Source organism: Heterodontus francisci, chromosome 13 (assembly GCF_036365525.1).
Source record: "Heterodontus francisci isolate sHetFra1 chromosome 13, sHetFra1.hap1, whole genome shotgun sequence".
Classification (NCBI taxonomy): Eukaryota; Metazoa; Chordata; class Chondrichthyes; order Heterodontiformes; family Heterodontidae; genus Heterodontus; species Heterodontus francisci.
In genome coordinates this window covers 97,364,950-97,392,927 of record NC_090383.1, presented here as the reverse complement: position 1 = coordinate 97,392,927, position 27,978 = coordinate 97,364,950, and the positions used below count along the sequence as shown (strand labels likewise).

Sequence of the window (27,978 nt, the reverse complement as noted above, 5' to 3'; positions counted from 1 at the left end):
GTCAGGGAATCTAGAACACAGGGACACAGTCTCAGGATAAGGAGTCAATCATTCAAGACTGAGATGAGGAGAAATTACTTCACTCAAAGGGTTGTGAATCTTTGGAATTCTCTACCCCAGAGGGTTACATCTAAGGCTGGGATAGATAGGTTTTTGGTCTCGCATGGAATCAAGGGATATGGGGAGCGGGCAAGAAAGTGGAATTGAAGCCCAAGATCAGCCATGATCGTATTGAATGGCAGAGCAGGCTCGATGGGCCATATGGTCTACTTCTCCTATTTCTTGTGTTCTTGTGATTTGGATTCATTTAGGCTCTACAGGGAACAATTTTGAAATTTGCAGATGGGATGAAACTTGTAAATGTAGTAAACAAGAAGATGATAGTAATAGACTTCAGGAGAAGATAGACAGGCCAGTGGAGTGGGTGGATACTTGACATGAAATTCAATGCAGAAAAGTGACAAATGATGCATCTTGGTAGGAAGAATGGAGCAAGCCATTGCACGCTAACTGGCATAATTTTATAGTGGGTGCAAGAACAGAGAGAGCTGAGGGAGTTAATGCAAAATCTTTGAAGGTGGCAGGACAGGTTAACAGACCAGTTAATAATATTTATGGGACCCTAGGCTTTATAAATGGAGGCATAGAGCACAAAAGCTAGGAGGTTTTGTAAACCTATATAAAACACCTTTTCGGGCCCAGCTGAATTATTGTGTTCAATTCTAGGCACCACCTTAGGAAGGGCGTGAAGACTTTGGAGAGGGTACAGAAGTGATTTACTAGAATGGTTTCAGGGAAGTGGGATTACAGTTACCTGCATAGACGGGAGAAGCTGAGATTGTTCTCCTTGGAGCAGAGAAGGCGAAGAGGAGATTTGCCGTAGGTGTTGAAAATCATGAGCAGTTTAGGTAGAGTAAATAAAGAGAAACTGTTTCCAGTGGCTGAAGGGTCAAAAACAGAATGGCAGATTTTAGGTGATTCGTAAAGGAACCAGAGGTGATATGAAGAACATTTGTATGCAGGAGTGGTTAGGATTGGAATGTGCTGCTTGATAGGATGGTGGAAACAGATTCAATAGTCACCCTCAAAAGCGAATTGGATAAATATTTGAAGGAGAAAAAATTGCAGGGATATGTGGAAGCGGGGGAGTGGGACTAACTGGATTCTTTTTTGAAACAACCGGTGTAGACTCAATAGACTGGCCTCCTTCTGTGCTGCAAGAAAAATTGAAACAAATCCCCAAGTAACTTTGCTGGTAATTGATATACCAGACTCTCGCATGTCTTTTTGCACCATCTGCATCAACCAAGCCAGTTTTCAATTCAGAAAATTTGCTGTCGGCAACCTATTGAATATTTTTAAAAACATTTTCGGTTGTGCATTTATTTTTTTGTTCTGGCAGGAATGGCATATCAGTGATGTAGGGCAGGATTCCATTATTTGGAGCATTTCATTTGATAATCCATGATCAGATGTTTTTAAAAACTGAAATGCTTCCATGTATTGTTTCACTGATTTATTTTGACCTATTTTTGAATTTTAGTACAAAGGAGCACATGTAAAGCCTGGATTTGCAGAACACTTTTACAGTAGCCCTGCAAGGTATAAAGGAAGAGAAAATATGTTGGTAAGGATTCTCATTTACTTTGAATTCTATCTACAAAAATGTGTACTGTAATCTTTGAACTAAATTGTGCTCATTTTCTTTATAGTATTATGATACAATTGAAGATGCCTTGGGAGGTGTTCAGGAAGCTCACTTTGATGGCCTTATCTTTGTACACTCTGGTACATATACTGATGAGTGGATTTATATTGAATCGCCTATTACTATGATTGGTGCAGGTAAATATATTGAAATAGAGAAATGATGGTTTACAGTTTAATTTTGTAGCATTGCTATTGGCGGTGTAATGGTGCAGAGCATTAATTCTGCAAAATTGCATTCTGTGGAGTTATGGGATTTGGGTTTATGCTAATTTACCCTGATTACATGCTATATGAGAGTAGTTTCATGCACTGTAGTTTAATGTGTAAACACTTCTGAATTTCTAATAGGTGAAAATATGGTAAGTTATGATTTTGCCCTCTGGTTTTAGTTTTGGTCTTTTTTCTAGTCTTTCCTTCCCCTTTACCTGCCCAAGCTATTACATGTTATGCTCTGTCTTACAGGTCATGCTGGCAAACTGTCCAGCCTTCTGTGCTCGAACCAAAAATTGGGGACGTAACTTAAAAACTTTGGGCAGGAGCCCCAATATAGCCTGCTCTACCATTCAATAAGATCATGGCTGAACTTGTATATCAATTCAGCACTTTCCCACCCTATCCCATATTCTTTGATTTTCTTAATGCTCATAAGTCTATTGATCTCAGTCTTGAATGGACTGAGCATCCACAGTCCACTGGGGTAGAGAATTCCAAAGATTCACAATCCTTGGGGTGAAGAAATTTCTCCTTAAGTCAGTCCTAAATGACTGTGACCCAATATCCTGAGACTATAACCCTTAGTTCTAGACTGTCCGGCCAGGGTAAAAGCATTCAACATCTACCCTGTTGAGCCTTTTAAGAATGTTATACATATCAATGAGATAACCTCTTATTCTTCTAAATTCCAGAAAATGTAGGCCCTTTCTTCTCAATCTCTCCTCGTAGGACAGCCCTCTCATCCCAGGAATCAATCTAGTGAACCTTTGCACTCCTTCCAAGGCAAGTGCTGCAGGTGTGGTCTCACCAAAGCCCTATATAATTTCATCAAGACTTATTTACAGTTAGCCTTTATTGCAAGAGGGTGAAGTATAACATGCTTTTTGCCTTCCTAATTGCTTGCATGTATCTGCATGTTAACTTTCTGTGATTAGTGTACAAAGAACAACACCCAAATCCCTCTGAACACCAACATTTCTCAGTATCTCATCTTTTTAAAAAAAAAATTCTGCTTTTCCATTCTTCTTACAAAAGTGGATAATGTCACTCTTTTCATTATACTCCAACCATCACCTTTTTTGCCCAATCGCTTTAACTAGTCTATATCCCTTTGCAGCCTTTTTGTGCTTCTCACAGCTTACTTTCCCACCTAGCTTTGTATTGTCAGCAAACTTGGATGTATCTGATCAGCTGCCTCTGCCACATTCCTTCCTTCCACTAGCGCACCTGGCCAAACTTCCTATAATGCTCCCCTGTCCTATCCTTGAACTAGCATCTTTGCCTAGTTTCTCTCCTATCTCCCCTCATGCTTTCTCTGAGCTCATTTTGTTCATGAGACTCACCTCCTGCTCCCTCGGATCCTATTCCCACTAAACTGCTGATCACCCAACTTCCCCTCCTGGTCCCCATGTTAGCCGATATTGCAAACAGTTCTCTCTATTCAGCTGTTGTCCCTGTCTCCTTAAAATCTGCCATCATCAACCCTCTCCTCAAAAAAAAAAAAGCCCTTGATCCCACCACCCTTGCAAACTACCGTCCCATCTGCAACCTCCTTTTCCTCTGCCAAGTCCTTGAACGTGTCGCTTCCAAATCGATTCCCATCTTTCCTCGAACGCCATGTTCGAATCCTTCCAGTCAGGTTTCTGCCCCTCTACAGTATCAAAGCAGCTCTTATCAAAGTCACTAATGACATCCTATGTGACTGACAAAGGTAAATTTTCCCTCTTCATCCTTCTTGACCCGTCTGCAGTCTTTGCTGCAGACACAGTTGACTACACCATCCTCCTCCAGTGCCCCCCGCTGTCATCCAGCTGGGTGGGACTGCTCTCACTTAGCTCATTCTTCTCTAATAGTAGCCAGAGAATCAGTTGCAGTGGCTTCTCTTCCTGCTCCAGCACCATTGCCTCTGGTGTCCCCCAAGGATCTATCCTTGGCTCCCTCCTGTTTCTCATCTATATGCTGCCTGTCAGCAACATCATCCAAAAGCACAGCATCAGTTTTCACATGTACACTGATGATACTCAGCTCTACCTCACCACCACACCTCCACTGTTGCTAAATTATCTGACTGTTTATCCGACATCCAGTACTGGATGAGCAGAAATTTCCTCCAATTAAATATTGGGAAGACTGAAGCCATTGTTTTCGGTGCCTACTTCAAACTCCGCTCTCTAGCTACCAACTCATCTGCTCCTGGCGACAGTCTGAGTTTAAGCCAGTCTGTTCGCAATCTTGGTGTCACATTTGACCCCGAACTGAGCTTTCAACCTCATTCATGCCATCTCCAAGACCTCCTATTTCCACCTCTGTCACATCGCCCTGTCTCAGCTTACCTGCTTCTGAAACCCTCATTTGTGCCTTTATTACCTCTAGACTAGACTATTCCAATGCACTCCTCGCCAGTCTAACACATTATACTCTCTGTAAACTTGAGGTCATCCAAAACTCTGCTGCCTTAACTCGCAGCAAGTTCCATTCCCCTATCACCCCTGTGCTTGCTGACCTACGCTGGCTCCCAGTCAAGCAACATCTTGATTTTAAAATTCTCATCCTTGCTTTCAAATCCTTCCATGGCCTTGCCCCTCCCTACCGCTGTATTCTCCTCCAGCCCCACACCCGCCAAGATATCTGCGCTCCTCTAATTCTGACCTCTTGTGCATCCCTGCTTTTTAATTGCTTCACTGTTGGTGGCTGAGCCTTCAGTTGCCTAGGCTCCAATCTCTGGAATACCCTCCATTTACATCTCCACCTCGCTTTTTTTTCCTTAAGGCACTCCTTAAAACCTGCCTCTTTGGCCAAGTTCTTGGTCATCTGACCTAATATCTCCTTGTGTGGCTCCGTGTCCTACTTTTTTTTCAATAATGCACCTGTGAAGTGCCTTTGGCCATTGTAATACATTAAAGGCATTAATAGGTTGTTGCTTTAAACCAGACAGGATCTGCTTGGAGTATTCAAGAACCAGTATTCACTATCGATACAAAAGGACATTACTCCACCAATATTCTTCACTCCTATACTGTACATAATATAACTCTGCCATTTTAGTTTAAAAGACCTGGTGAAAGTGGCTCAGTACCATTTATTACAAACTATCTGTGGTGTTCACTAGGTAGGCAGCATCACTTGTTGAGATGGTAAAAGGCAAGCTTCTCCTTGGCATAAAAGGTGGTGGGGAATGTAATTGAAGCCTTGCCCATCTTGTCCCCTTTCCAATTCTCCTGAGTCGCCCTGTGCTGTGTTCATAGTTTCAGAGCAGTATTGAAGGAGGTGTTTGGAGCCTCTTTCGGCCCAAAAGAGGGACAGAATGTCAGACAGAATGTCAGACAGGGAAAAGAAAAGCTTCGTTGCGGCAGTTTATATAATTGTACATTTTAAGAGTGAAAAGAGGTTCCAGTTTTTAAAAACCTTGGAATTCTATATGTTATAGAGTCAGAGTCGTACAGCCCTTCAGCCCACCGCATCCATGCTTGTTCAATAGTTTGACTCAGTAAATAAAGCTACATATTATCTTCTTAAAAGACAATTGGTAATTTATCAGAAATGTTGAGCTAACTTGATTTGCTTTTTTAAAACATTTGTAATACATTTTCAGCACCAGGAAAAGTTGCAGATAAAGTCATCATTGAAAACACTAGGGATTCTACCTTTGTATTCATGGAAGGTTCTGAGGATGCCTATGTTGGATATATGACAATTCGGGTAAGTTCTAATAGCTTTTTGAGCTTAGAACCGTTTGATAAAGCAGTTTAACGGTCTGTAATCTAAGCAAAATGTTCTATATGTGCACTTTCTTTTAGTTTAACCCTGATGATAAATCAGCTCAGCACCATAATGCACACCACTGCTTGGAGATCACTGTGAACTGTAGTCCGATAATAGATCATTGTATCATTCGCAGTACGTGCACAGGTCAGTGTCACCTTTGATATCTTTGTTTAGCTTACTGAAGCTGAGTGCTGGTGAATTATTGTAACCCTTGCATTTTGTGTGCGCCGTTTATATTGGTTTGTTAGTGACAAGCCAATTTGAACCACCTTGGGACGTTTTACTATGTTAAAGGTGCTATTAATAAATGCAGCGTCATTTACAGTACAGAAGGAGGCCATTTAGCCCATTAAGTCCATGCCAGCTTTCCATAGAGCAATCCAGTCAGGCCCATTCCCCTGCAAGTTTATTTCCATCAGGTGCCCATCCAATTTCGTTTTGAAATAATTGACTTATTTTCCACCACCCTCGTAAGTAGCAAGTTCCAGGTCATTGCCACTGGCTGTGTGTGGAAAAAAAAAAAGTTCTTCCTCACATCCCCCCTGCTTTTCTTGTCCAAAACCTTAAATCTGTGTCCCCTAGTCCTTGTCCCATCAGCTAATGGGAACAGGGAACATATCCAAACCTGTCAGAATCTTGTATACCTCTATCAAATCTCACCGCCATCTCCTTTGCTCCAAGTAGAACAACCACAACCATTGGTAGCCATGCCTTTAACAACATAAGCTGCATCCTTAGGATTTCTCTCACTACTTTTTTAAACTCATCTCTGACCAACATTTGGTTGCCCCATCTAATGGCTCCTCCTTTAGCTCATGTCTTTGATTTAAACCTATGTGAAGTGTCTTGGAGTGTTTTGGGTATGTTCAGGGCATTATACAAATGCAAGTTATTGAATAGAGAACATATATGTATTTTCAGAAAATCAGAAAGGAATGAACATTACCATGGATTTGAATTTTACATAGTGCCTAAAGTTCATTCCAGAATCATTAATTCATGTTGAAATAGTAAAAATTGATTTCTTGTACAATTCTTTGTTGCAGTTGGCTCTGCTGTGTGTGTCAGTGGCCAGGGCGCATCCCCTACTATCAAACACTGCAACATCAGTGATTGTGAAAATGTTGGGTTATATATAACAGATCATGCACAGGTATGATAATCCATAACAGAAGTTACTTTTTTTTAACAATTTTGTTTTTTGCCCATAGCTTAGTATAATCTTTTTATTTCATAGGGAATTTATGAGGACAATGAGATTTCAAACAATGCTCTTGCTGGAATCTGGGTAAAAAACCATGGAAATCCTATCATCAGGAGAAATCAAATTCACCATGGGCGTGATGTTGGGGTCTTCACATTTGATCATGGCATGGTAACTCTTACTACTTTCACTAAGAACTTGGTAGTTGATGAATGGGGTAATTATGGCGCTATGGTTTAATACACAGTGTGTGTTCGGGCTGGGATGTGACAATTCATTAGAATAAGAACTGGAAGAGGGGTATGCTCTTATGCGTTAGCATGATGTTGACCACTATCACGAGCTTTCCTCATGGTGCTGTGCTTTCATTTCTTAAATGAAACAATTTGATTTCAAGCATACCAGTTACAAATAGTATACTGAGAATTCCATTTTCCCACAAACTTATAAATCCCATGCTACCATAACACAGGTCTTCCACCTCTGAAGTCCTCTTTTGGTACACCATTTGTAGACTATAAATTTAATTGCTTGAAAAACTGATTTCATATTGGCATCTGTCAAAATGGATGAACTTCAATATAAATAGAATATTAGTATGCAGCTGTCAGAAACTTCATTTGTATTCAGAGATCTGAAGCTACTTTCTATTATGATCTTGCAACCAAATTAAATTTGATCAGATCTGTTTATTGCTGATGTTGATGGTGGCAAATGAAGCTTTCCCTAGATTGCTTTTATTTGGTTTGTGTTGCCAGTGTTAAGCTTCAAACTTCTTTGTATTTTTCAATGCTAAGAGGTCCCATGTGAATTTTCTATAACAATCCTTTATATAGATTATGAGGAGCTACTGTTCTACTATTGAAAGCTTGAACTTCTTTGCTGAGAATTCAACTCTTAGTTCTAGTAGTTTATAGCTTTCTTCAAGCCTTTGCTTGGCTAGTCATTTGGTGTAGTCCCTTGGAGAATCATCTTATCTCTGTCCTTCAAAATTCTCCCGTCATACTTGTGAAGTTTCTGTTTAGGCAGTGGTACTGATACTATTATGCTGGTCATGAAATATTGTTACTTTTTGACTGGAACTATCTATACTAGTGATTTATAACTAGGTTTTGGCTGCATAGAATAATTTTCCAGGAATGTTATGTAGATCATTTGAGCAAGATGCATAGGTTGTTTTCTAGTCATTTCTGGAGCACTGCAACACCTAGTTTATATTGTCTGCACTGGTCTTTGTAGTTCCTTTCAAGATCCCTGAAAGTCTAGGATTATTTACATCCTAATAAGTATATTTTTAGATGTCTCTGCTTTCAACATTTGCCATAATTTTTCCTGCTTATGGAACCATGCCTATTTTTTGTTCAAACAACATTTTTAAAGCTGATGATCTGGTAGATTGGCAGGTACCTACCTCAACAATTCACTATTCGATAATAGTTTTCTTTCCCCCGCGGTGGTTTTCTACAATTAAATGACTTAATATCCTTGTTAGATTCCCGTACTCGCCTAAATTAAATGAATTCACACTGAACACATGCTTATTGTTGCTGTCATTCAGATTTGCCATTTCAAAAGCAATTTGTGTTAAATGCTTTGATGTATTTTGGATGTTAGATGCCATAAAAATGCAGGTCTATCTTCCTTTGTGTCCTGGCTGTTAGCACACGTTCGAGTCTGATTATGTTCCCGCTGAATGAATCCCTAATCAATGACGTAGTCTGGTTATGACAAACTACATCTGTGTGCTTAAACATTGAATGAATGATAGGATAGAACATGGAGATGGCTATACCTTCCAAAGTATACTTTGAGGTACACAGGTGCGGATTTGCACGATTAAGGTGCATTTGCCAAAATAATATTGGATGCATTCAATTTAGAAAACACATCAGTTCCAGCAAACTGACATTTTTTTTCTCATGTAAGTTATTTATAGTATTTTCTCTAAAGCTTTGTTCAAATTACATGGATCGAGAGGCACTGTTCATTTGGTTTTTGCAGCATCATTAAGGAGTCCGCTCTTCAATTTTTGTGATCATGCCAGGTGATTGTGTTCTTAAACCTTTGCATTGTTTTAATGATTTGAGGCAAACAGCCAAAATTTTGAAACAAATCCTTGTGGCGACTTCTCAGTCACATCCATAGGCTATGTTTGCTTTACCATTTGTATTCTTACACAATTTTCGAGTCTTGGTAATAGTGGAAGCAAAAAACAGTGCCTGTATTTCACGATAATGCACTGTCAAACTTTGTTTACTTAGTAGATCTGAGTTTTGGTTTCCCATGTAGGTTCTCATGGACTTGCCTCTCATGTTGCGAAACTTCAGGGTATGACATTTTCCTTTGCTGATACTAAAACTGTTCTTTGCTATTCCTGCTGAGTCAACATTCATTCATCTACTTTTGTCATTGGTAGTGATTTATTCACACTGGCAAAATGATTTTTCAGAAGGGACTGATGGTTACCTTTACTCATCGGTTATTTCATGGAACTTTTTTTCAAGAAATCAAGTAATTTCATAGTTTTAGTACTTGGTGACTTCTCAACAAATGCACTGTTGCCTCTTCTAAGGGTTTTACTCAAGTGTCTAATAATGTCTCGCTCAACAAATGTATTTTTGTAATGTTAAATCAGTAAATTGGGCAATATTGATTTTGCTGCAGAGTTGAATACAGTGCAGCAAATTTACAAAGCCGTGAGTCTCACTGAAATTCAATGATTCGTTGGATGAACAAAAAAACACTAGAACATAACTGTTAATTTCAAAGTCTGGTTAAATTTTTCCAGATTGTTGCTGACAGCAAGTTTTCACTGCATCCTTGGAGTTTTAAGCAAAAGTTGTTAGCTAAACATTCAAGTGTTAAATATCATTTCAGGAAAATTAAATTTTTCTCTTCTCTGGGGGATGTTTTCTCTGTAGTGCAGAAGTGCAACGCCTGGACTATTGTCCTCAGGAAGGAGTCTTGACATTGTACCACTTTTTAAAAGTCGTACCATTACAAAGAATCATAATTAATTTGAACGTTAGTAGGACCTACTTTTAGTTTCTGTTTTCATTTTTGGAATTATTTCATGGAAAATTATTTTTGACACCCAAATCCTGGCTTGGGTCAATTTATTTTTGACAACCTATCAGAAACTGAATTGGCACCAGTTGATATCATGGTTAACCAAGAATGCTCATATGTACTCTATTGGCTTGACAAGTGATTATGCTGATGAATCAGCTTAAAGTTGCCATTTTTCCTGATGTGTTAACAGTACACTTTTTGCTTCTGAAAGCAGTTACTTGCAGTTTCTGTCTCATGTCGGTAAACGCCCATGTTTATTGTCTAGGACAGTTCCCCCAATAGGAGGGGAAAGAACACAGCCATAGCCACAGTCAGCCTGATTGTCAGGCTGTTCCATGCTCTCTGCCGCAACTGAAGCAGATTTAAGATGGGTTATAGGCACCTTAGCTCCTGTGCAAAACTAAATCTGGGTAAATGAAAAGTATGGAAAAAAAGTTTTTAAAAAAACTGTGCATGCACCTTTTTTTAAAACTTTTTTGTACTTTTTATTCCCCCAGATTTAAACAGTTTGGTACAGCAACTACATTACAGGTAAGTGGACTTAAAAACTGACTTAGTTTTGCTACCAGGAGAAACTGGCGGGCTGAGGATACCTGTGTACCTGGCTGCTGCTGACTTTCACAATGTCAACTTGCACTTACAGTGCTCTTGGATAAAAATGACCGAGAGCATGCAATGTTAGTTGAAAAGGAAAAAAGAAACTTGTATTCTTTTTATAGTGTTTTTTGTGACCTCAGGATATCCCAAAGTGCTTTACAACCAATGAAGCACTTTTGAAGTGTACTCACTGTTACAATGTAGGAAACATGGCAACCGGTTTGCACAGCAAGTCCCCACAATCAGCAATACAATAATGACCAAATAATTTGTTCTTATGATCTTGGTTGAGGGGTAAATATTGGTCAGCACACTAGGGAGAATTCCTCTGCTCTTTGAAATCGTGCCATGTGATGTTTTGCATCCACTTGAGAGGACAAACAAATCATCTGACAAGCAATCACTCAGTACTGCACTCAAGTGTCAGCCTAGATTTTATACTCCAGTGTTTGGAATGGTAGTTGAGTTTAAGGATGAAATTTTGTAGGGAGAATGGTAAAGGCTTTCAAGAGGGGAAGAGAACCTTTTCTGAGGAAAAGCAACAGTTGATGGTCCATATTGGACGAAAGCGAGATAATTGAGTGGTTGAGAAGTCATGAGAACAGGTGTTGTGTCTCGGGGAGAAAATGAGTATGAAGGTGGAGGAAGGATGGGAATTGGCTCTGGGAAAAAGCTAGAGGGTATGGAGACTTGGATTGGGTAGGTAGAGGGGAAAGGCTGAGGCAGACAAATGGATCATCTCCATTTTGAAGAAGAAATTCATCGGGGCTTACACCTCGTCATTTGGGAATAGATGGGGCTAGGGAGGAATGACCAAACAGTCCATGGTAGGGGGGAGATCTAAATTGGTGCCTTTAATTTCTAAAAACCTACCACCAAATTGACTTAAATTAGACATTTTTTTGGATTTATGAAATTTGTATTGACAAACTGGATTTGACTAGTTTTTGGCACTGTTGTGAGATATAATTAATTCTAACTTGATTATATCTTTTTTAAAATATGGTTTTGTTGGCCCCTCTCCTACGATACTGATCAGCCAACCAGAGAAAAGGGAGTATTCTCTGCTTTAAGTTAGGTCTAAATGCCAGGTAAGAATTTACATAAATAGACATTGAGTAGGTATAATACAAGTTGAACTGTGTTCCAACCTATTTGATTCCATGTGCAGTTGGGAAAGAATTTGAATATTAATGGTGTAGTCCAAGTGTGGTTGTACTGAAGGTTTTGGAACTAATTACTTAATACTTCAACCAACAGTGTAAATGTTGAAGTTGTATGAGGGCAGCCTCAAGCTTGAATTCTGTTGAGGCTAAAGCTTTGGCGCCTAGTGAGGCAACTAGAACAGGAGTGTCCAAATTTCTTTGTCTTTATGGCCCACTTGGGTGCATTCAGTGGAATTTCACTGGACACAAAACATTTAAATCTGTATACACAAATGAGCTTCTGCAAACCTTTATAGATGCAGTATGTTGGGGGATTTTAAAATACCTTTTTTACATTGTGGGAGTGGAGAATTCAGCTGAGTACCTTCTCTGTTTCCTTCAAATTGGAACCTAATGTTAACTCTTTCGAAGAGAGGGGGAGAATTTAAACCATTTGTAATTAGAACTTTTCGATACTTATCCATAATGTACACAGCACAGTGCGCAGATTTTCACTATTGTATTTCTATTTGATGGACTTCAAATTTGAACATTAACCATGAATGATCATAGAATCTTGATTTTATTTGTTTCAGGGTTACTTTGAAAGCTGTAACATTCATCGTAATCGAATAGCTGGTTTCGAGGTGAAAGCCTATGCAAACCCTACAGTAGTTAGATGTGAAATTCACCATGGGCAGACAGGAGGAATTTATGTACATGAAAAAGGACGAGGCCAGTTCATAGAGAACAAAATCTATGCAAACAATTTTGCTGGTGTGTGGATTACGTCGAACAGTGATCCGACTATTAGGTAAGCTTTTGGGCATCATTATACTTAGCAAGATAAATATATCTTCTAGTTAATTTAACTTGTTTTTTCTTCCTCCTTAGGGGAAATGCCATTTTTAATGGGAATCAGGGTGGGGTTTACATCTTTGGAGATGGCAGGGGCCTTATAGAGGGAAATGACATTTATGGTAAGTTGAGGAATATAAATATCTCCATTGAGGCTTCTACTTTTTCAATATGATAAGTACATAATTCTTTTAAAAATGTGCATTTTGTATCCTAGGAAATGCATTAGCTGGAATACAGATACGAACAAATAGTTGTCCAATAGTACGCCATAACAAAATTCATGATGGCCAACATGGAGGTATTTATGTGGTAAGTCCGTAACTTGTGTGTTTTTGGTATGGTGTGAGGGAGGCTAGAGGAATAAGGTTATATTACATTTAGAAAGAAAATGAAGCAGCTGTCATAATGTTGCTTGGCTGGTTTAAATAGCTCTGGGAAATCTGGAAGCTCAATTTATAAATGCTTCTTAACTGGCCTGAGTTCTTTAGCTTTATCAATAATAGTCTGAATGGTGACTTTTTTTTAACTACTGCTATTAACCTGGTCTCTGCTGAATTAATTTTTTTGTCAGATAGACCCTTGAAATATATGTATGTTATACATGACTGTATAAATGCAAGTTGTTGAAAGTAAAAGGAAAACTGAATGTTGGAAACCTGAAATAAAAATATAAATGTTGGAAATGTACAATGAATGAACAGTTCACAGCCTGTTATCTTTCTAGATTCTAACTGACCTATGTATTTTCAGGATTTTACTTTTATTTCCAACTGTAAAAGGTTTATAGAATTAGTTATTTGGTAGTACAGAACTTGAATATTGCTGTAACTAGAGACACCTTGTTGAAGCTTTTTGTCTTGCACTCATCAGGACAATCTGTAAGAATACCAATGTAAGGGAAAACAGTAACTTTATACTGTATGAGAAGAGAGTGCTGATTGGTTGCCAAGTGAACTCTGGTAGAGGCATTGCCATGGAGAATGCACCAGTTTACGGTGACTGACAGTTAACTGCCAAGCTTTGTTTGAAATTTAAACCAAGCAGCTTGACTATGATTGGTCAGGCATTGCCCTGAAGAATGAACCAGCGAATGGCTGTCACTTACTTTGTTCAGCTGAAACAACGCAATGTGTGTACATGTCCTTTCTATCTGCAAAGAACAGGGCCCTGTGTATTAAAATATGTAGCTTCCAGTATGCACAAATGGACCATGCTGCAAGCCCGACTGGCAATCTTAAATTGGTTGTCAGTGTAATTCTTACCACACTGAGGAGCCAAGTGGCTGACTAGGTATATAGGCCATACGTCCCGAAGGCTGGCAGGTCATATCAAACAGCATATCCCTTTTGCTGTTCGCAACGGGCATGGTGCGGACTGTACCCAACCAGTCCATGCTTGCAGAACTCAAAACACAGTATCCAACATTAGATGTGATTCCGCAATTGGACAAAATTCGCTAAATAATCCTCCATGTGCTAAGAATTACGTTGACAGCCAATTTACAATTGTCAGTAGGGCTTGCAGTGAGGCGCATTTGCACATACTGGAAGCTGCATATGTTAATACACAGGGCCCTGTTCTTTGCAGACAGAAAGAACATGTACAAACATTGTACCTGTGTCAGCTAAACAAAATAGGTGACAGCCATTCGCTGGTTCCTCAGGACAATGTCTTGACCAATCAGAGTCAATCTGTCTGGTTTAAATTTCAAACTAAGTTTGGCAGGTAACTGTCAGTCACTGTAAACAGGTGTATTCTCCATAGCAACACCTTTACCAGCGTTCACTTGCCAACCAATTAGTACTACCAGTATAAAGTTGTTGTTTTCCCTTGCATTGGTATTCTTGCAGATTGTCCTGATGAGTGCAAGACAAAAAGCTTTGACAAAATGTCTCTGTTTATATAATTCTTAGATTACCTGATAACATTGACTTTCAGGCAACCAATCAATTCTCTTAACCGTGCTGTTTTTGCTGTAATTGCAACTACTGTTACTATAAAATGATGAGTTGCCTGTTGCCATGGTGTTTTCAAATTCTTTTGAGTGCTTTTGAAAATGGAAAAATCAACAAAATGATACTCTTAAAAACTAAAATCATTTTTTAAGAGGAGGAAACTAGCAATAGAGATTTGTAGAATTCTGTACACGTTGAAATAGATCATCTGTAACATCTGAGGAGAAATAATTTTAATAGTTGCAGTATTAGAAGTTGTGATAAATGTTACCATGTTGAGCTACATTCAAAATGCTAAATTTATAACATTTATCTTTAAGCATGAAAAGGGGCAAGGTGTAATTGAAGAAAATGAAGTATACAGCAATACCCTGGCAGGTGTGTGGGTAACAACAGGAAGCACACCAGTGCTACGGCGAAACCGAATACATAGTGGCAAACAGGTACATACCTAAATCATTTAGATATGTTATCAAATCTTGTGGTTCAGCAATGTTAATGGTATTCATGACAGAGTGTTTGTTTTGTAAGGTGGGTGTTTACTTCTATGACAATGGCCATGGAGTGCTTGAAGACAATGATATCTACAATCATATGTATTCAGGGGTTCAGATTAGGTAAGATATATGTTCATCTTTGTCGGTGTTTTAGCTTTAATATCTGATTCTGTCGTGGTGCTGTCTTAAGTTGTTAGCGCAGGTGGGAATAAAATACAGACATTACTTCCATTAAAGTAGTACCTGATCACATAGCTGTAAAATCTCAGTGCTTTACTCGGTGAGTTACATTTTGGAGTGCAGGTGTGGTTTGGCGCAGTCAGATTATGTATCTGCTACTAAGTCTTGCTGTTTAAGAACCAAAGTTCTTTTTAACCCAAACTAACAAATAGATGAAATATCCACACTAATAGTAATTTTGTAACTGGTTTTCCTTTTTATAAAAGTGTTAACGATGGCCGTAGTATTCCTACAAGCTAGTGCCAGTGCTCTCAAAAGTATTTCATTATGTGATACGCGTTGAGACATTTCAGCAATTGATCAACTGCAATGTAAATGCAGTTTCTTCTCGTGTCATCTGAATTGTCCAATAATTTATTGAAAAATGAGTTGGATCAAAATTAATGCAGTCCCATTTAAGGTGCATTCATTTATAATGGGTACTCCAAGCCTGAGAAAGTTACATGAGTTCCACTTGGATGATATCCTGAGTGCTTAGAAAGCTGTTTATGCCTGCTGTTTCTTTGTAACTGCAGTATAGAGTTGTGGTTCATCTGTCATGATGGCATCCGACCAGGCTAAGAAATTGCCGCAAAAGAGGATTTGATGTACAATAGCTCAGCAGCTCTGAGAGTGCATTAATAATTAACATTTACCAAACAGCATCATTAAGTCCACGAAAATAATCTGCAATAGAAAAGCAAAAGGTAATATATCTGCAGATGGATAAACTGAATAGAAATGATCAGGATAGGGACGTACAACGTTTTTATTCTCTAGTATTTGCAGTGAAACAGGCCCATCATTATTTCTTTCAGTTTTTTTTTTAAATTCCTGGTTGCTGGGCTGATGGACACTTGAACCCTGAAGCATGGTGAAAATATGTTTCCTCAGACCCCAGCATTTCCTGTTGCTTTAATGAAAGCATTAAGTCAGGGTAGGGAAGAAGCAAGATAGAAATGGGAGAGGAGACGGAGAAAGAATGCTGGGTGGAGGCTCGGATGCATCCTTGCGGGAGAGGACAGGGCATTATCCTTGGTGTGTTTTGCATATTTGCTAAGGGCTAATTTAGAACAGCAAAGCCAAATGTCTTGGACTATATTGGTTGCTTAGTCTATTTTTATCTATTGAAGTGCTTCCCTTCAGCCGTCAGTATTTATATTGAGGTCGTGTTCCATATATGCTGTAATATTGTTGGGGTGGGGGATTGGTTGTATGACTATTTCTGTATTTAATTTGCACCATTGACTTAGATTCATAAATTTAATGAAAATGGAAAAATTTGTGGTGAAACCAAACTTAAGCAGACAGCAGAATTGGAGGAGGCAGCTAAGAAATTATAGTATGCATTGGGCAAAATACGTAAGTGGAAATAACAATCGCAGATTTTGGCCAGGGTAGTGGGAGAAATCCCCTGCTTTTCTTCAGATAGTGGCATAGAATCTTTTCTGCTCACCTGAGAAGGAATAGGTGGGGTGTCAGTTTAATACTCATCCAAGAGGCCCCCAGAGAGTAGTGGAAGCTGAGTCATTGAAGGTATTTAAGGTTGAGCTAGACAGATTTTTGATCTACAAGGGGGTCAGAGGTTATGGGAGGCAGGCAGGAAAGTTGAGTTAAGCCCAGATCTTATTGAATGGCGGAGCAGTCTCGAGGGACCAAACGGCCTACTTCTCCTACAGTCAGTAGGAATTGGGCGTCGCTGACAAGACCCGCACATTTGCCCATCCCTAATTGCCCTTGAGAAGGTGGTGGTGAGTCATTACCCTCATCAATGCTCCTTGATACCAGCTCAAAAAATTCAATGTAGTCTGACACGATCTTCCCTTCACAAATCAATGCCGACTGTGCTTGATTAATCTACACCTTTCTAAATGACGATTGATGCTGTCCTTCAGAACTTTCTCAGAAGACAGGTGCAAAGTATTCATTAAAAACCATGCCCACATCTTCTGCCTCCACAGGTAGGAAGAATGAGGAGAGGCATTATAAACTAAAGGGTATAATTCTAAAGGGGGTGCAAGAGCATAAACACCTAGCAATATATGTGCACATACCGTAGGCGGTGGCAGGGCAGGTTGAGAAAGTTGTTATAAAGCCCAGGATCCCGTATGCCTTTTTAAGGAGAGGCGTAGAGTACAAAAGCAGGGAAGTTATGATGAACTTTTATAAAACACTGGTTTGACCTCAGGTGGAGCATTGTGTCCAATTCTGGGCACAGCACTTTAGGAAGAATGTGAAGGCATCAGAGAGAGTGCAGAAAAGATTGACAAAAATGTTTCCACGAATGAGGAACTTCAGTTACGTGGATAGATTGGAGAAGCTGCTTTTGTTCTCAGAAGCGAAGGCTGAGAGGAGATTTGATTGGCGTGCTCAAAATCATGAGGGGTCTGGACAGAGTAGATAAAGAGAAACTGTTTCCGTTGGTGGAAGGGTGGCAAACCAGAGGACACAGATTTAAGGTGATTAGCGAAAGAACCAGAGGCAGAAGAGATTTACTAGAATGGTTCTAGGGATGAGGGATTTTAGTCACAAGGTTAGGTTGGGAAGCTGGGGTTGTTCTCCTTGGAGCAAAGGAGGTTGAGGAAAGATTTGATAGAGGTGTACAAGATTCTGACCGGTTTAGATAAGGTAGATAAAGAAAAGCTGTTCCCATTTAGCTGATGATACAAGGAGATGTAGTTTTAAGGTTTTTGGCAAGAGATGCAGGGTGGATGTGAGGAAGAACATTTTTTACGCCGTGAGTTGTAATGACAAGGAACTTGCCGCCTATGAGGGTGGTGGAAGTGGAGATTGATTTCAGAAGGAAATTGGATGGGCACTCGAGGGAAATAAACTTGCAGGCCGCGGGGGGGGGGGGGGGGTGGTGTGGTGGGGGGAGGCTAGAGCGGGAAATGGGACTGACTAGATTGCTCTACAGAGAGCTGGCATGGACATGATGGGCCTAATGGCCTCCGTCTGTGCTGTAATGACTCTGATTCTATTTCTTATGTTCTTTTGTTCCTGTGAAAGGATTTCTCTGATTTTATTGATCTGTGAATCATTTGAATTTGAAAGTTCTGTTCAGCAATGAATGCTGTGTTGTATTTTAAGGAAACTTATTCTTTTAGTGTACCACTAGTGTAGAGACTGGCTTCATTCTGCTCACTAGTACAACAGTTGAGTAATTTGAAAGTAAAAGCAACTTTTTCTTATATAATAAAAGCAAAATACTGCGGATGCAACTTTTTCTTATGATCTCTACCCCTGTGTTTGAGATGTACTTTCCCAACACAACTGAGACTTAACCTTTTGACTTGAAACACCAGATGTTGCTGCTTTCTCTGTTCTTCTTCTGGAGGCATTGAGTCTTGTTAAATTATGACACTGGGTGCTGGCTGCTCTCCTGTATCATCCAAATAGCCTGGACAGCAAGTCTGGACATGCTTTTTGCTTGTGGGGAGCATCAGAATCGGAGTTCAATCCTAGCCCTGTCCATTGTCTATACATTGGGTTAAAATCCTGATCCCTATCTCAACAGAACTGTGGGAGTATTTTCACTGTGAACTGCAGCGGTTCAAGAAGGCAACTTGGCACCGCCTTCTCGAGGGCAATTATGGATGGGCAATAAATGCTGGCCCTTGACAGGACACCCACATCCTATGTATAAAAACAAACTCCTTTGCACACCAGTTGTAGGATTTATGACTGCTTTTTCCTTTCTCTCATCCATGAGTGCTACAGTCACTGGTAACATCCTTCCTCCTACGATTAGTCAACTCAGCACATGCTTTGGATTGAACCTTTAGACCCTGCTGTTATGTGGAAGTATTTATTTTAAATTTCAGTTAGTTGTGCACATGTTGAAGTGCTAATTAATGTACACAGAAAACAGGGCAATGTTTTTAATTTAAATTTGTATTATGAGTGCTCTCGTTAGTTGTGTATGACATCATTTTATTCCTTAGTAGTTTGTCCACTTTGCCTTCCAGAGATTTGTTCCTCATTCTGCAGCACTGGTAGGTCAATTCAAGTGGTAATGTTTCAAGGAAAGGTGGAAGGCTTTTTATACCTGATGTAATGAATAGAATACAAAATGAGAAACCATAAGCTTTCCAGGCTAGATGTGAAAGTGTGCTTTTTCTTGAGCTTCTGCATTAAAACTTTTTTTGGTGTCCTCCTACACAGTACATGTACTAATTGTACTAAATTTTTGATATTTGAAATTTTAGAATCATCAGTGAGGTATCTTGTATCATTTTTTCTTCTGTGTTGAAGGTTTACATTGTATTCAGTGCTTGATTCACAGTCAGAAAATGAGCACTATTTAAGTGTCTATTTCTCTGAAGTATTTGTTAGTATTGTAAGACATCAATCTTAGGCCAGTTTAAAATTTGTGATCCACAGAACTGGAAGCAACCCTAAGATTCGACGCAATAAAATATGGGGAGGGCAGAATGGCGGCATTCTTGTTTACAATTCTGGTAAGTGTCCATTGTGGCTGCAGGTCTTTCATTATTTTTCTGTTCTGTTTTATTTTCTCCTCCATTTCAGATCCAAGTGAAATTATTTCTTGATGTCAATTAATACAGGTCTTGGGTTTATAGAAGATAATGAAATATTTGACAATGCAATGGCCGGTGTTTGGATTAAAACAGACAGTAATCCCACACTCAGACGGAACAAAATCCATGATGGCCGAGACGGGGGTATCTGCATATTTAACGGAGGCAGGGGTAAGGATTTATAGCTTAAGATTAAAATAACTTGTACAGTTTAGCTTCCCAAAGTTAAATGGGGAAATGGACAGTCTGTCTGGTACTAAGCCATTAGGACCATGGTCCTGGTTTGATCCCTGGCTGCTGGTGTGTTAGCTGATGTCAGCTGGGCAAATAAAAAGGTGCTAAAATTTACATCCATTTCCTTGGACCCGAGAGGGGGGAAAATTCATTAAGGGTTCTTGGTCACAATCCAGTAATCTTACTGTATGCGTTCATCACGTGAGGACAAGATTGGATTTGAATTTGATGCCCTGAACAATTGAGTTCCCTGCTGACACTGTTTAGGCTTGTTGAACATTGGCCATTTGGGTGAGGACCTAAGGACTGCTGGCACGCATGGAGCCATACATCACTGTGGGGAAAGCAGACCTCTATCCTGCATCATGGTATAAAATTTCTGAATGATACCTTTTCGTACACTTTTAGCTAGTGTTATGGATTTGAAGTAAAACAATTTTCGTTGCATTCTTAATGGAATGCTGTCTTGAGGCCTGAGTTAATGCAATACCCAAGTACCATCTAGGTTTATACATGTTTTGTGGGAGTTTTCAGACTTGACCAATCTCCTGGTGTCAATACTTGTAAATTGCATCATCGATGTCTCCTGGCTTTGAAATGCTGAATATTTACACATTTGCAAGTAGTCAAAGCTGCTAACTGTAATGACTGGCTGATTCTTTGCGGTTACCTAGAAAGGGAGATAAGTAATTTAAGGTTGGCACCTATGACTTGAAAAGCATTTCTTTGTACTGAAAAGGTGATGTCATTGGTTTTTGTCCCTAGTTCTGTGTTCAAGTACAGCTGTTTATTTCCACAATAATACTATGGTAAACTATTCCGGCTCACCACAAGCTTTAAATGTTACTTTCAGACCATATAGGGTGCAGATTCACTTGTTCACAGCAAACCACAGTTTCTACTTGAATAAAGAGAGCCCAAATTATAACAGCCAGCAAAGGTTACACCTCCAAGAATGGAGAGAATTACAATGAAAAATACTTGCTATATTTGATGCTTGTAAGTAAATAAATCTTAACTAAGAAATGCTAGGATCAGGATTTTTGTGTGGTAGAACTGTAGTTTTGTGTGCATTTATGAATTTTTTGACAGCATTTTTATTGAGAAGCATCACTGTGAAGAATATGCCTTCACTGTGAAGTGAATTATGTGATCTTCAAGGCAAGAGATACTGACGCTGGAAAAAAACTATTTTGTGAACTTGGTCCAGTTATGGCATGGTTTGATCCAGAGTAGAATAGTCCATCAGTCTGGGCTGAATTTGAACCCAAATTCCAGAAGTGAAAAGGCAGTGATTATCCCCACTACATCCACGTTTAAAGTAGGGTTTGCTTATTTGTCTTAAAATGGAGGTCGATTACGAAATGGCACTACTGTCAGTTTCAAAGTTGCCAGTTATAGTGTCTTAAATGCTTCATTCAATTCTGGCAGAAACAATGTGCCTACACGCTAGTTCACATCTTGCATTGTGTGCATCATGATGTAACCAAAGAACAATTTGAACAAAAATCTTGTAGTCTACCTACTGTTTGATTTCTCTCCTGATTAGTGAGCTCGCAGTGTGAGAAATGTCAATGCTGAGAAACTAAACGTGTCTCCGCTCATTTTTATAGCTATTCTGTTTATCGGACATTCCCAGGTCAGGTGGGTTCAATTGCAGATAATTTCAGCAACAACCTTTAGTGTAGTAAAACATCCCAAAGCGCTTCACAATTATTAAATAAAATTTGACAACGCGCCACGTGCGATATTAAGACCGATGAACAAAAGCTTAATCAAAGAGATAGCTTTAAGGAGCATCTTCAAGGAGAAGAGGTAGAGGAGTTTAGGGAGGGAATTCCAGATCTTGTGGCCTAGGCAGCTAAAGGCTGCCAGTGGTGGAGCAATTAAAATTGGATGTGCGAGCGGCCAGAATTGGAGGAGTGCTGCAGAGATCTTGGAGGGCTGGGGAGGCTACAGTGATGGGGCAGGAGAAGACCATGGAGGGATTTGATAACCGGGATGATAATTTTTAAATTGAGGCATTGCTGGACTGGGAGCCACTGTAGGTCAGTGAGCAACAGGGGTGATGGATGAATGGGACTTGATTTGAGTCAGGATACAGGCAGCAGAGTTTTGGATGCGTTCAGGTTTATGGAGGGTGGAAGATGGATGGATGGATGGCTGGCCAGGAGAGCATTAGAAAAGTTAAGTCTGTAGGAAACAAAAGCTGCAATGAGTGTTTCAGTAGGAAATGAGCCAGAGGTGGATTTGGGTGGTGCTACAGAGGTTGAAGTAGGCAGTCTTAGTAATGGAGCAGATATCTGGTCTGAAGTTCATATTTCATTTCATCTATGGTTCCCAGCAAGCTTGCTCTTGGCATACTTCAGGGTTTCTGCTCATGACTTATCTGTCTTGTTCCTAGAGTCAGCAGCAGCAACAGCTGATTTGTATTTCCAACATATGCTTTCCCGGGTACAATCAGCGGTAACGCTCCCTCTAATTTCTTTTGTAGCACACAGATGATTTAGTGCACAGTTTAGAGGAAACATTGACCGGTGGTCCGGATTTATCAGGTAGTAGTTGGATGAATGTTTAGTTCTGCTGTGTGCAGCCTCCGCTCCGTTTCATCTTTTGGTCAGAAATCCAAGCAAATGACCGGGTAGAGGCACGACGACAGTATGCAGAAACCCAGAAGGATCCTACAGTTGTTGCACTGCTTCCTGCAATTGAAAGCTGTCGGAAGCTCTTTCTCATTGTTTAATAACTTTCCCTCAACTTTCTGTTTCCATTTTTAAAAGCTTTAACTCATGTCTTAAGTTTTTTTTTTTCTTGCTACGCCATATTCAGTTGCCCTCTTAAAATTATGATTAATAGATTAAATAGGAGGAACTTCCTACACAAGAGTTTTTTTATGCAAGGTTTAATTGATATTGGAATTTAAGGTAATTCATTGGTAAAGATCCCACATAGGCTGTTACAGATCACTAGTGCAAGAATTAACTTCATCCCAGAAACATCACTAACAAACAGGCAGCAAGGCTACGGCTGATCTTAAGGAGCACGAGATGAATTTATATAGTGTCATCCTGGCACAGGAGGCCATTGAGTCTAGCTAGTCCATGCCAGCTCTCTGCAGAGCAATCTGATCAGTCCCGTTCCCCAACCCTATACCCGTAGACCTGTAAATTTATTTCCTTGAAATGCCCATCCAGTTTCTTTGTGAAATCATTCATTGTCTTAGCTTCCACCACCCTCATAGGCAGAGAGTTCCAGGTCATTAACACTCACTGCGTTCAAAAAAAAAAGTTCTTTCTCACATCTTCATCTTTTCATCTCCCCTGCAACTCTTGCCCTAAACCTTGAATAGAACCATAGAAAAGTTACGGCATAGAAATAGGCCATTCAGCCCATATCTGCGCCAGCTGAAAAAACTAGCCGCCTATTCTAATCCCACCTTCTAGCACCTGGTCCGTAGCCTTACAGGTTACAGCACATCAGGTGCAGGTCCAGGTACCTTTTAAATGATTTGAGGGTTTCCGCCTCCAACACTGATCTGGGCAGCACATTCCAGACACCTACTGCCCTCTGGGTGAAAAAGTTTTTCCTCATGTCCCCTCTAATCCTTCTACCAATCACCTTAAATCTGTGCCCCCTGGTAATTGACCTCTCCGCTGGGGGAAACAGGTCCTTCCTGTCCACTCTGTCTAGGCCCCTCATAATTTTGTACACCTCAATTAAGTCACCCCTCAGCCTCCTCTGTTCTAAGGAAAACAACCCTAGTTTATTCAGTCTTTCCTCATAACTGCAACTTTCAAGCCCTGGCAACATTCTTGTAAATCTCCTCTGTGTACTCTCGAGAGCAGTTATGTCCTTCCTGTAATGTGGTGACCAGAACTGTACACAGTACTCCAGCTGTGGCCTAACCAGCGTTTTATACAGTTCCAGCATTACATCCCTACTTTTGTGTTCTATACCTAGGCCAATAAAGGAAAGCATTCCATATGCTTTCTTCACTTTATCTTTCTACCTGTCCTGCCACCTTCAGGGACCTGTGGACATGCACTCCAAGGTCTCTCACTTCCTCTACCCCTCTCAAAGTCCTCTGGTTTATTGTGTATTCCCTTGCTTTGTTTGCCCTCCCCAAATGCATCACCTCACACTTCTCAGGATTGAATTCCATTTGCCACTTTTCTGCCCACTCAACCAAACATATCATTCTGTAGTCCACAGCTATCCTCTTCATCAACTGCCCAGCCTATTTTTGTGTCATCTGCAAATTTCCCAATCATACCTCCCACATTTAAATCCAAATCATTAATATATACCATGATACCATATATCAATAAATTTGTGTCCCCTAGTCCTTGTACCATCAGCTAATGGGAATAGCTTTTCTTTGTCTACTCTATGAAAACCTGTACAGTACCATTTAGTCTATTGCCCCTCCCTATTTCTTTGTCAAAATGCATCACCTCACATTTCTCTGTATTAAATTCCATCTGCCACTTGTTTGCCCATTCTGCTAGCCTATCCATGTCCTGTTGTAGTTGATTGGTATCATCTTCACTGCCACACCTCCAAGTTTGGTATCATTGGCAAATGTTGAAATTTTACTCCTGTATTCCAATATCCAAGTCATTTATGTATATTAAAAAAGCAGTGTGTTCAGTTCTTTGAAATGCAGTATAACATAAGGTATTTTTAAAGCAGAAATTTCAATATACAGGTAGCAAGACATTTAAATTCAAGGGGGAGAGTGAGTGACATGGAAGCGGAGATACTTTCTAGATTGTTTTGCACCGATTAAACTCAGTTAAAATGTAATATTTTAGGTAGTTCTTAGTATTCATTAGAAGCCCATTCACACCTTATCAATTGTATTGTACTTCAGCTCCACCCCATGTCTCCCTACTTTGGCTGGACCCAGCTTTACAGAATCCATAAAATGGACCCTGCTCTTCTAATTTCATTTGCAACAGTACCACGTTATTCCAGCCATTGCATATAGTGGGAAAATTGCAGTCACACAAATGCACCCATTGTAAGTGGTGGGGGGTGTAAGGTAATGCTGTGTAGAACATAATTCCTGAAGTTGTCAGGGTCATGCAGATCTCATTTCAAAGATGACTATTAGTTTCACAGATATGACAAACATGCATTTTTTTTTTTGTTTAGCGTTTCCTAAGGTCCATCTAGTTCATTTGTACTCTCCTGGTAGTTAAATGACACATTGATAATGGAGTTGTTGACTAATGGCAATCAATCTCTCTCAATTAGTTTATAACAGACCAGAGATGAGGTAAGGAAAATGTGCCAGTGATGGCGTGTTTTCAGAACCATCGGTCCAAAATCACCTGTCCCTCCCAAGCATGCTGCGCTACGTGTGTTAAGTCTCAAATTATTCATATGCTGTATCTCAAAATATTTTCTAAAAGAAATCTAATTTGCATTTGAATGAATCATCTCTTTCTGCTTCAACTGTCTCCCCAGGGAACCTGTCCAGTGTGTGCAGGAGGGTTTTCTGACACAGTATGTAGACAGGCCAACCAGGGGCGATGCCACATTGGATTTGGTACTGGGTAATGAACCCGGCCAGGTGTTAGATTTAGATGCAGGTGAGCACTTTGGTAATAGTGATCACAATTCGGTTAGGTTTACCTTAGCGATGGGCAGGGACAGGTATATACCGCAGGGCAAGAATTATAGCTGGGGGAAAGGAAATTATGAAGCGATTAGGCAAGATTTAGGATGCGTAGGATGGGGAAGGAAACTGCAGGGGATGGGCACAATCAAAATGTGGAGCTTATTCAAGGAGCAGCTACTGCGTGTCCTTGATAAGTATGTACCTGTCAGGCAGGGAGGAAGTTGTCGAGCAAGGGAGCCGTGGTTTACTAAAGAAGTTGAAGCGCTTGTCAAAAGGAAGAAGAAGGCTTATGTTAGGATGAGACGTGAAGGCTCAGTTAGTGCGCTTGAGAGTTACAAGCTAGCCAGGAAGGATCTGAAGGGAGAGCTAAGAAGAGCAAGGAGAGGACACGAGAAGTAATTGGCGGATAGGATCAGGGAAAACCCTAAGGCTTTCTATAGGTATATCAGGAATAAAAGAATGACTAGAGTTAGATTAGGGCCAATCAAGGATAGTAGTGGGAAGTTGTGTGTGGAATCAGAGGAGATAGGGGAAGCGTTAAATGAATATTTTTCGTCACTATTTACAGTAGAGAAAGAAAATGTTGTCGAGGAGAATACTGAGATTCAGACTACTAGGCTAGATGGGATTGAGGTTCACCAGGAGGAGGTGTTAGCAATGTTGGAAAGTGTGAAAATAGATAACTCCCCTGGGCCAGATGGGATTTATCCTAGGATTCTCTGGGAAGCCAGGGAGGAGATTGCAGAGCCTTTGTCCTTGATCTTTATGTCATCATTGTCGACAAGAATAGTGCCGGAAGACTGGAGGATAGCAAATGTTGTCCCCTTGTTCAAGAAGGGGAGTAGAGACAGCCCTGGTAATTATAGACCTGTGAGCCTTACTTCGGTTGTGGGTAAAATGTTGGAAAAGGTTATAAGAGACAGGATTTATAATCATCTTGAAAAGAATAAGTTCATTAGCGATAGTCAGCACGGTTTTGTGAAGGGTAGGTCGTGCCTCACAAACCTTATTGAGTTTTTCGAGAAGGTGACCAAACAGGTGGATGAGGGTAAAGCCGTGGATGTGGTGTATATGGATTTCAGTAAGGCGTTTGATAAGGTTCCCCACGGTAGGCTATTGCAGAAAATACGGAAGTATGGGGTTGAAGGTGATTTAGAGCTTTGGATCAGAAATTGGCTAGCTGAAAGAAGACAGAGGGTGGTGGTTGATGGCAAATGTTCATCCTGGAGTTTAGTTACTAGTGGTGTACCGCAAGGATCTGTTTTGGGGCCACTGCTGTTTGTCATTTTTATAAATGACCTGGAAGAGGGTGTAGAAGGGTGGGTTAGTAAATTTGCGGATGACACGAAGGTCGGTGGAGTTGTGGATAGTGCCGAAGGATGTTGTAGGGTACAGAGGGACGTAGATAGGCTGCAGAGCTGGGCTGAGAGATGGCAAATGGAGTTTAATGCGGAAAAGTGTGAGGTGATTCACTTTGGAAGGAGTAACAGGAATGCAGAGTACTAGGCTAATGGGAAGATTCTTGGTAGTGTAGATGAGCAGAGAGATCTTGGTGTCCAGGTACATAACCTGGGTAGCAACTTTCAGGGATTTAATAGGGCTGTTAAGAAGGCATATGGTGTGTTAGATTTTATTAGTAGGGGGATCGAGTTTCGGAGCCACGAGGTCATGCTGCAGCTGTACAAAACTCTGGTGAGGCCGCACCTGGAGTATTGCGTGTAGTTCTGGTCACCGCATTATAGGAAGGATGTGGAAGCTTTGGAAAGGGTGCAGAGGAGATTTACTAGGATGTTGCCTGGTATGGAGGGAAGGTCTTACGAGGAAAGGCTGAGGGACTTGAGGTTGTTTTCACTGGAGAGAAGGAGGAGGAGAGGTGACTTAATAGAGACATATAAGATAATCAGAGGGTTAGATAGGTTGGATAGTGAGAGTCTTTTTCCTCGGATGGTGATGGCAAACACGAGGGGACATAGCTTTAAGTTGAGGGGTGATAGATATAGGACAGATGTTAGAGGTAGTTTCTTTACTCAGAGAGTAGTAGGGGCGTGGAACGCCCTGCCTGCAACAGTAGTAGACTCGCCAACTTTAAGGGCATTTAAGTGGTCATTGGATAGACATATGGATGAAAATGGAATAGTGTAGGTCAGATGGTTTCACAGGTCGGCGCAACATCGAGGGCTGAAGGGCCTGTACTGCGCTGTAATGTTCTAAATTCTAATTTACCACTCACCCATTGAAATATTGGCCCCCAATTTGCTGGAGTGTTCCCTGTTAAGCATTTTCCCTCAACCTTCAGGTCAATATTTTTTTGCGCTGAAAGTGCAAGGGCAATGGGCATC

The 27,978-nt window shown here is 40.3% G+C and overlaps 1 protein-coding gene across 4 annotated transcripts in view; it reads left to right on the top strand.

The window, feature by feature from the left end:
* The window catches only part of LOC137376523 (F-box only protein 11), a 167,714-nt gene that overhangs the window by 121,896 nt on the left and 17,840 nt on the right, over positions 1-27,978 (top strand). For all 4 annotated transcript variants that reach the window (XM_068045233.1, XM_068045231.1, XM_068045230.1 and 1 more), the window contains 13 exons: positions 1,544-1,627; positions 1,713-1,845; positions 5,516-5,622; positions 5,721-5,832; positions 6,735-6,841; positions 6,926-7,063; positions 12,303-12,520; positions 12,601-12,686; positions 12,782-12,876; positions 14,843-14,965; positions 15,054-15,139; positions 19,622-19,698; positions 19,807-19,950. In XM_068045233.1, the coding sequence (XP_067901334.1) occupies positions 1,544-1,627; positions 1,713-1,845; positions 5,516-5,622; positions 5,721-5,832; positions 6,735-6,841; positions 6,926-7,063; positions 12,303-12,520; positions 12,601-12,686; positions 12,782-12,876; positions 14,843-14,965; positions 15,054-15,139; positions 19,622-19,698; positions 19,807-19,950 (1,510 nt within the window). The remainder of the gene's footprint in view (positions 1-1,543; positions 1,628-1,712; positions 1,846-5,515; positions 5,623-5,720; positions 5,833-6,734; positions 6,842-6,925; positions 7,064-12,302; positions 12,521-12,600; positions 12,687-12,781; positions 12,877-14,842; positions 14,966-15,053; positions 15,140-19,621; positions 19,699-19,806; positions 19,951-27,978) is intronic.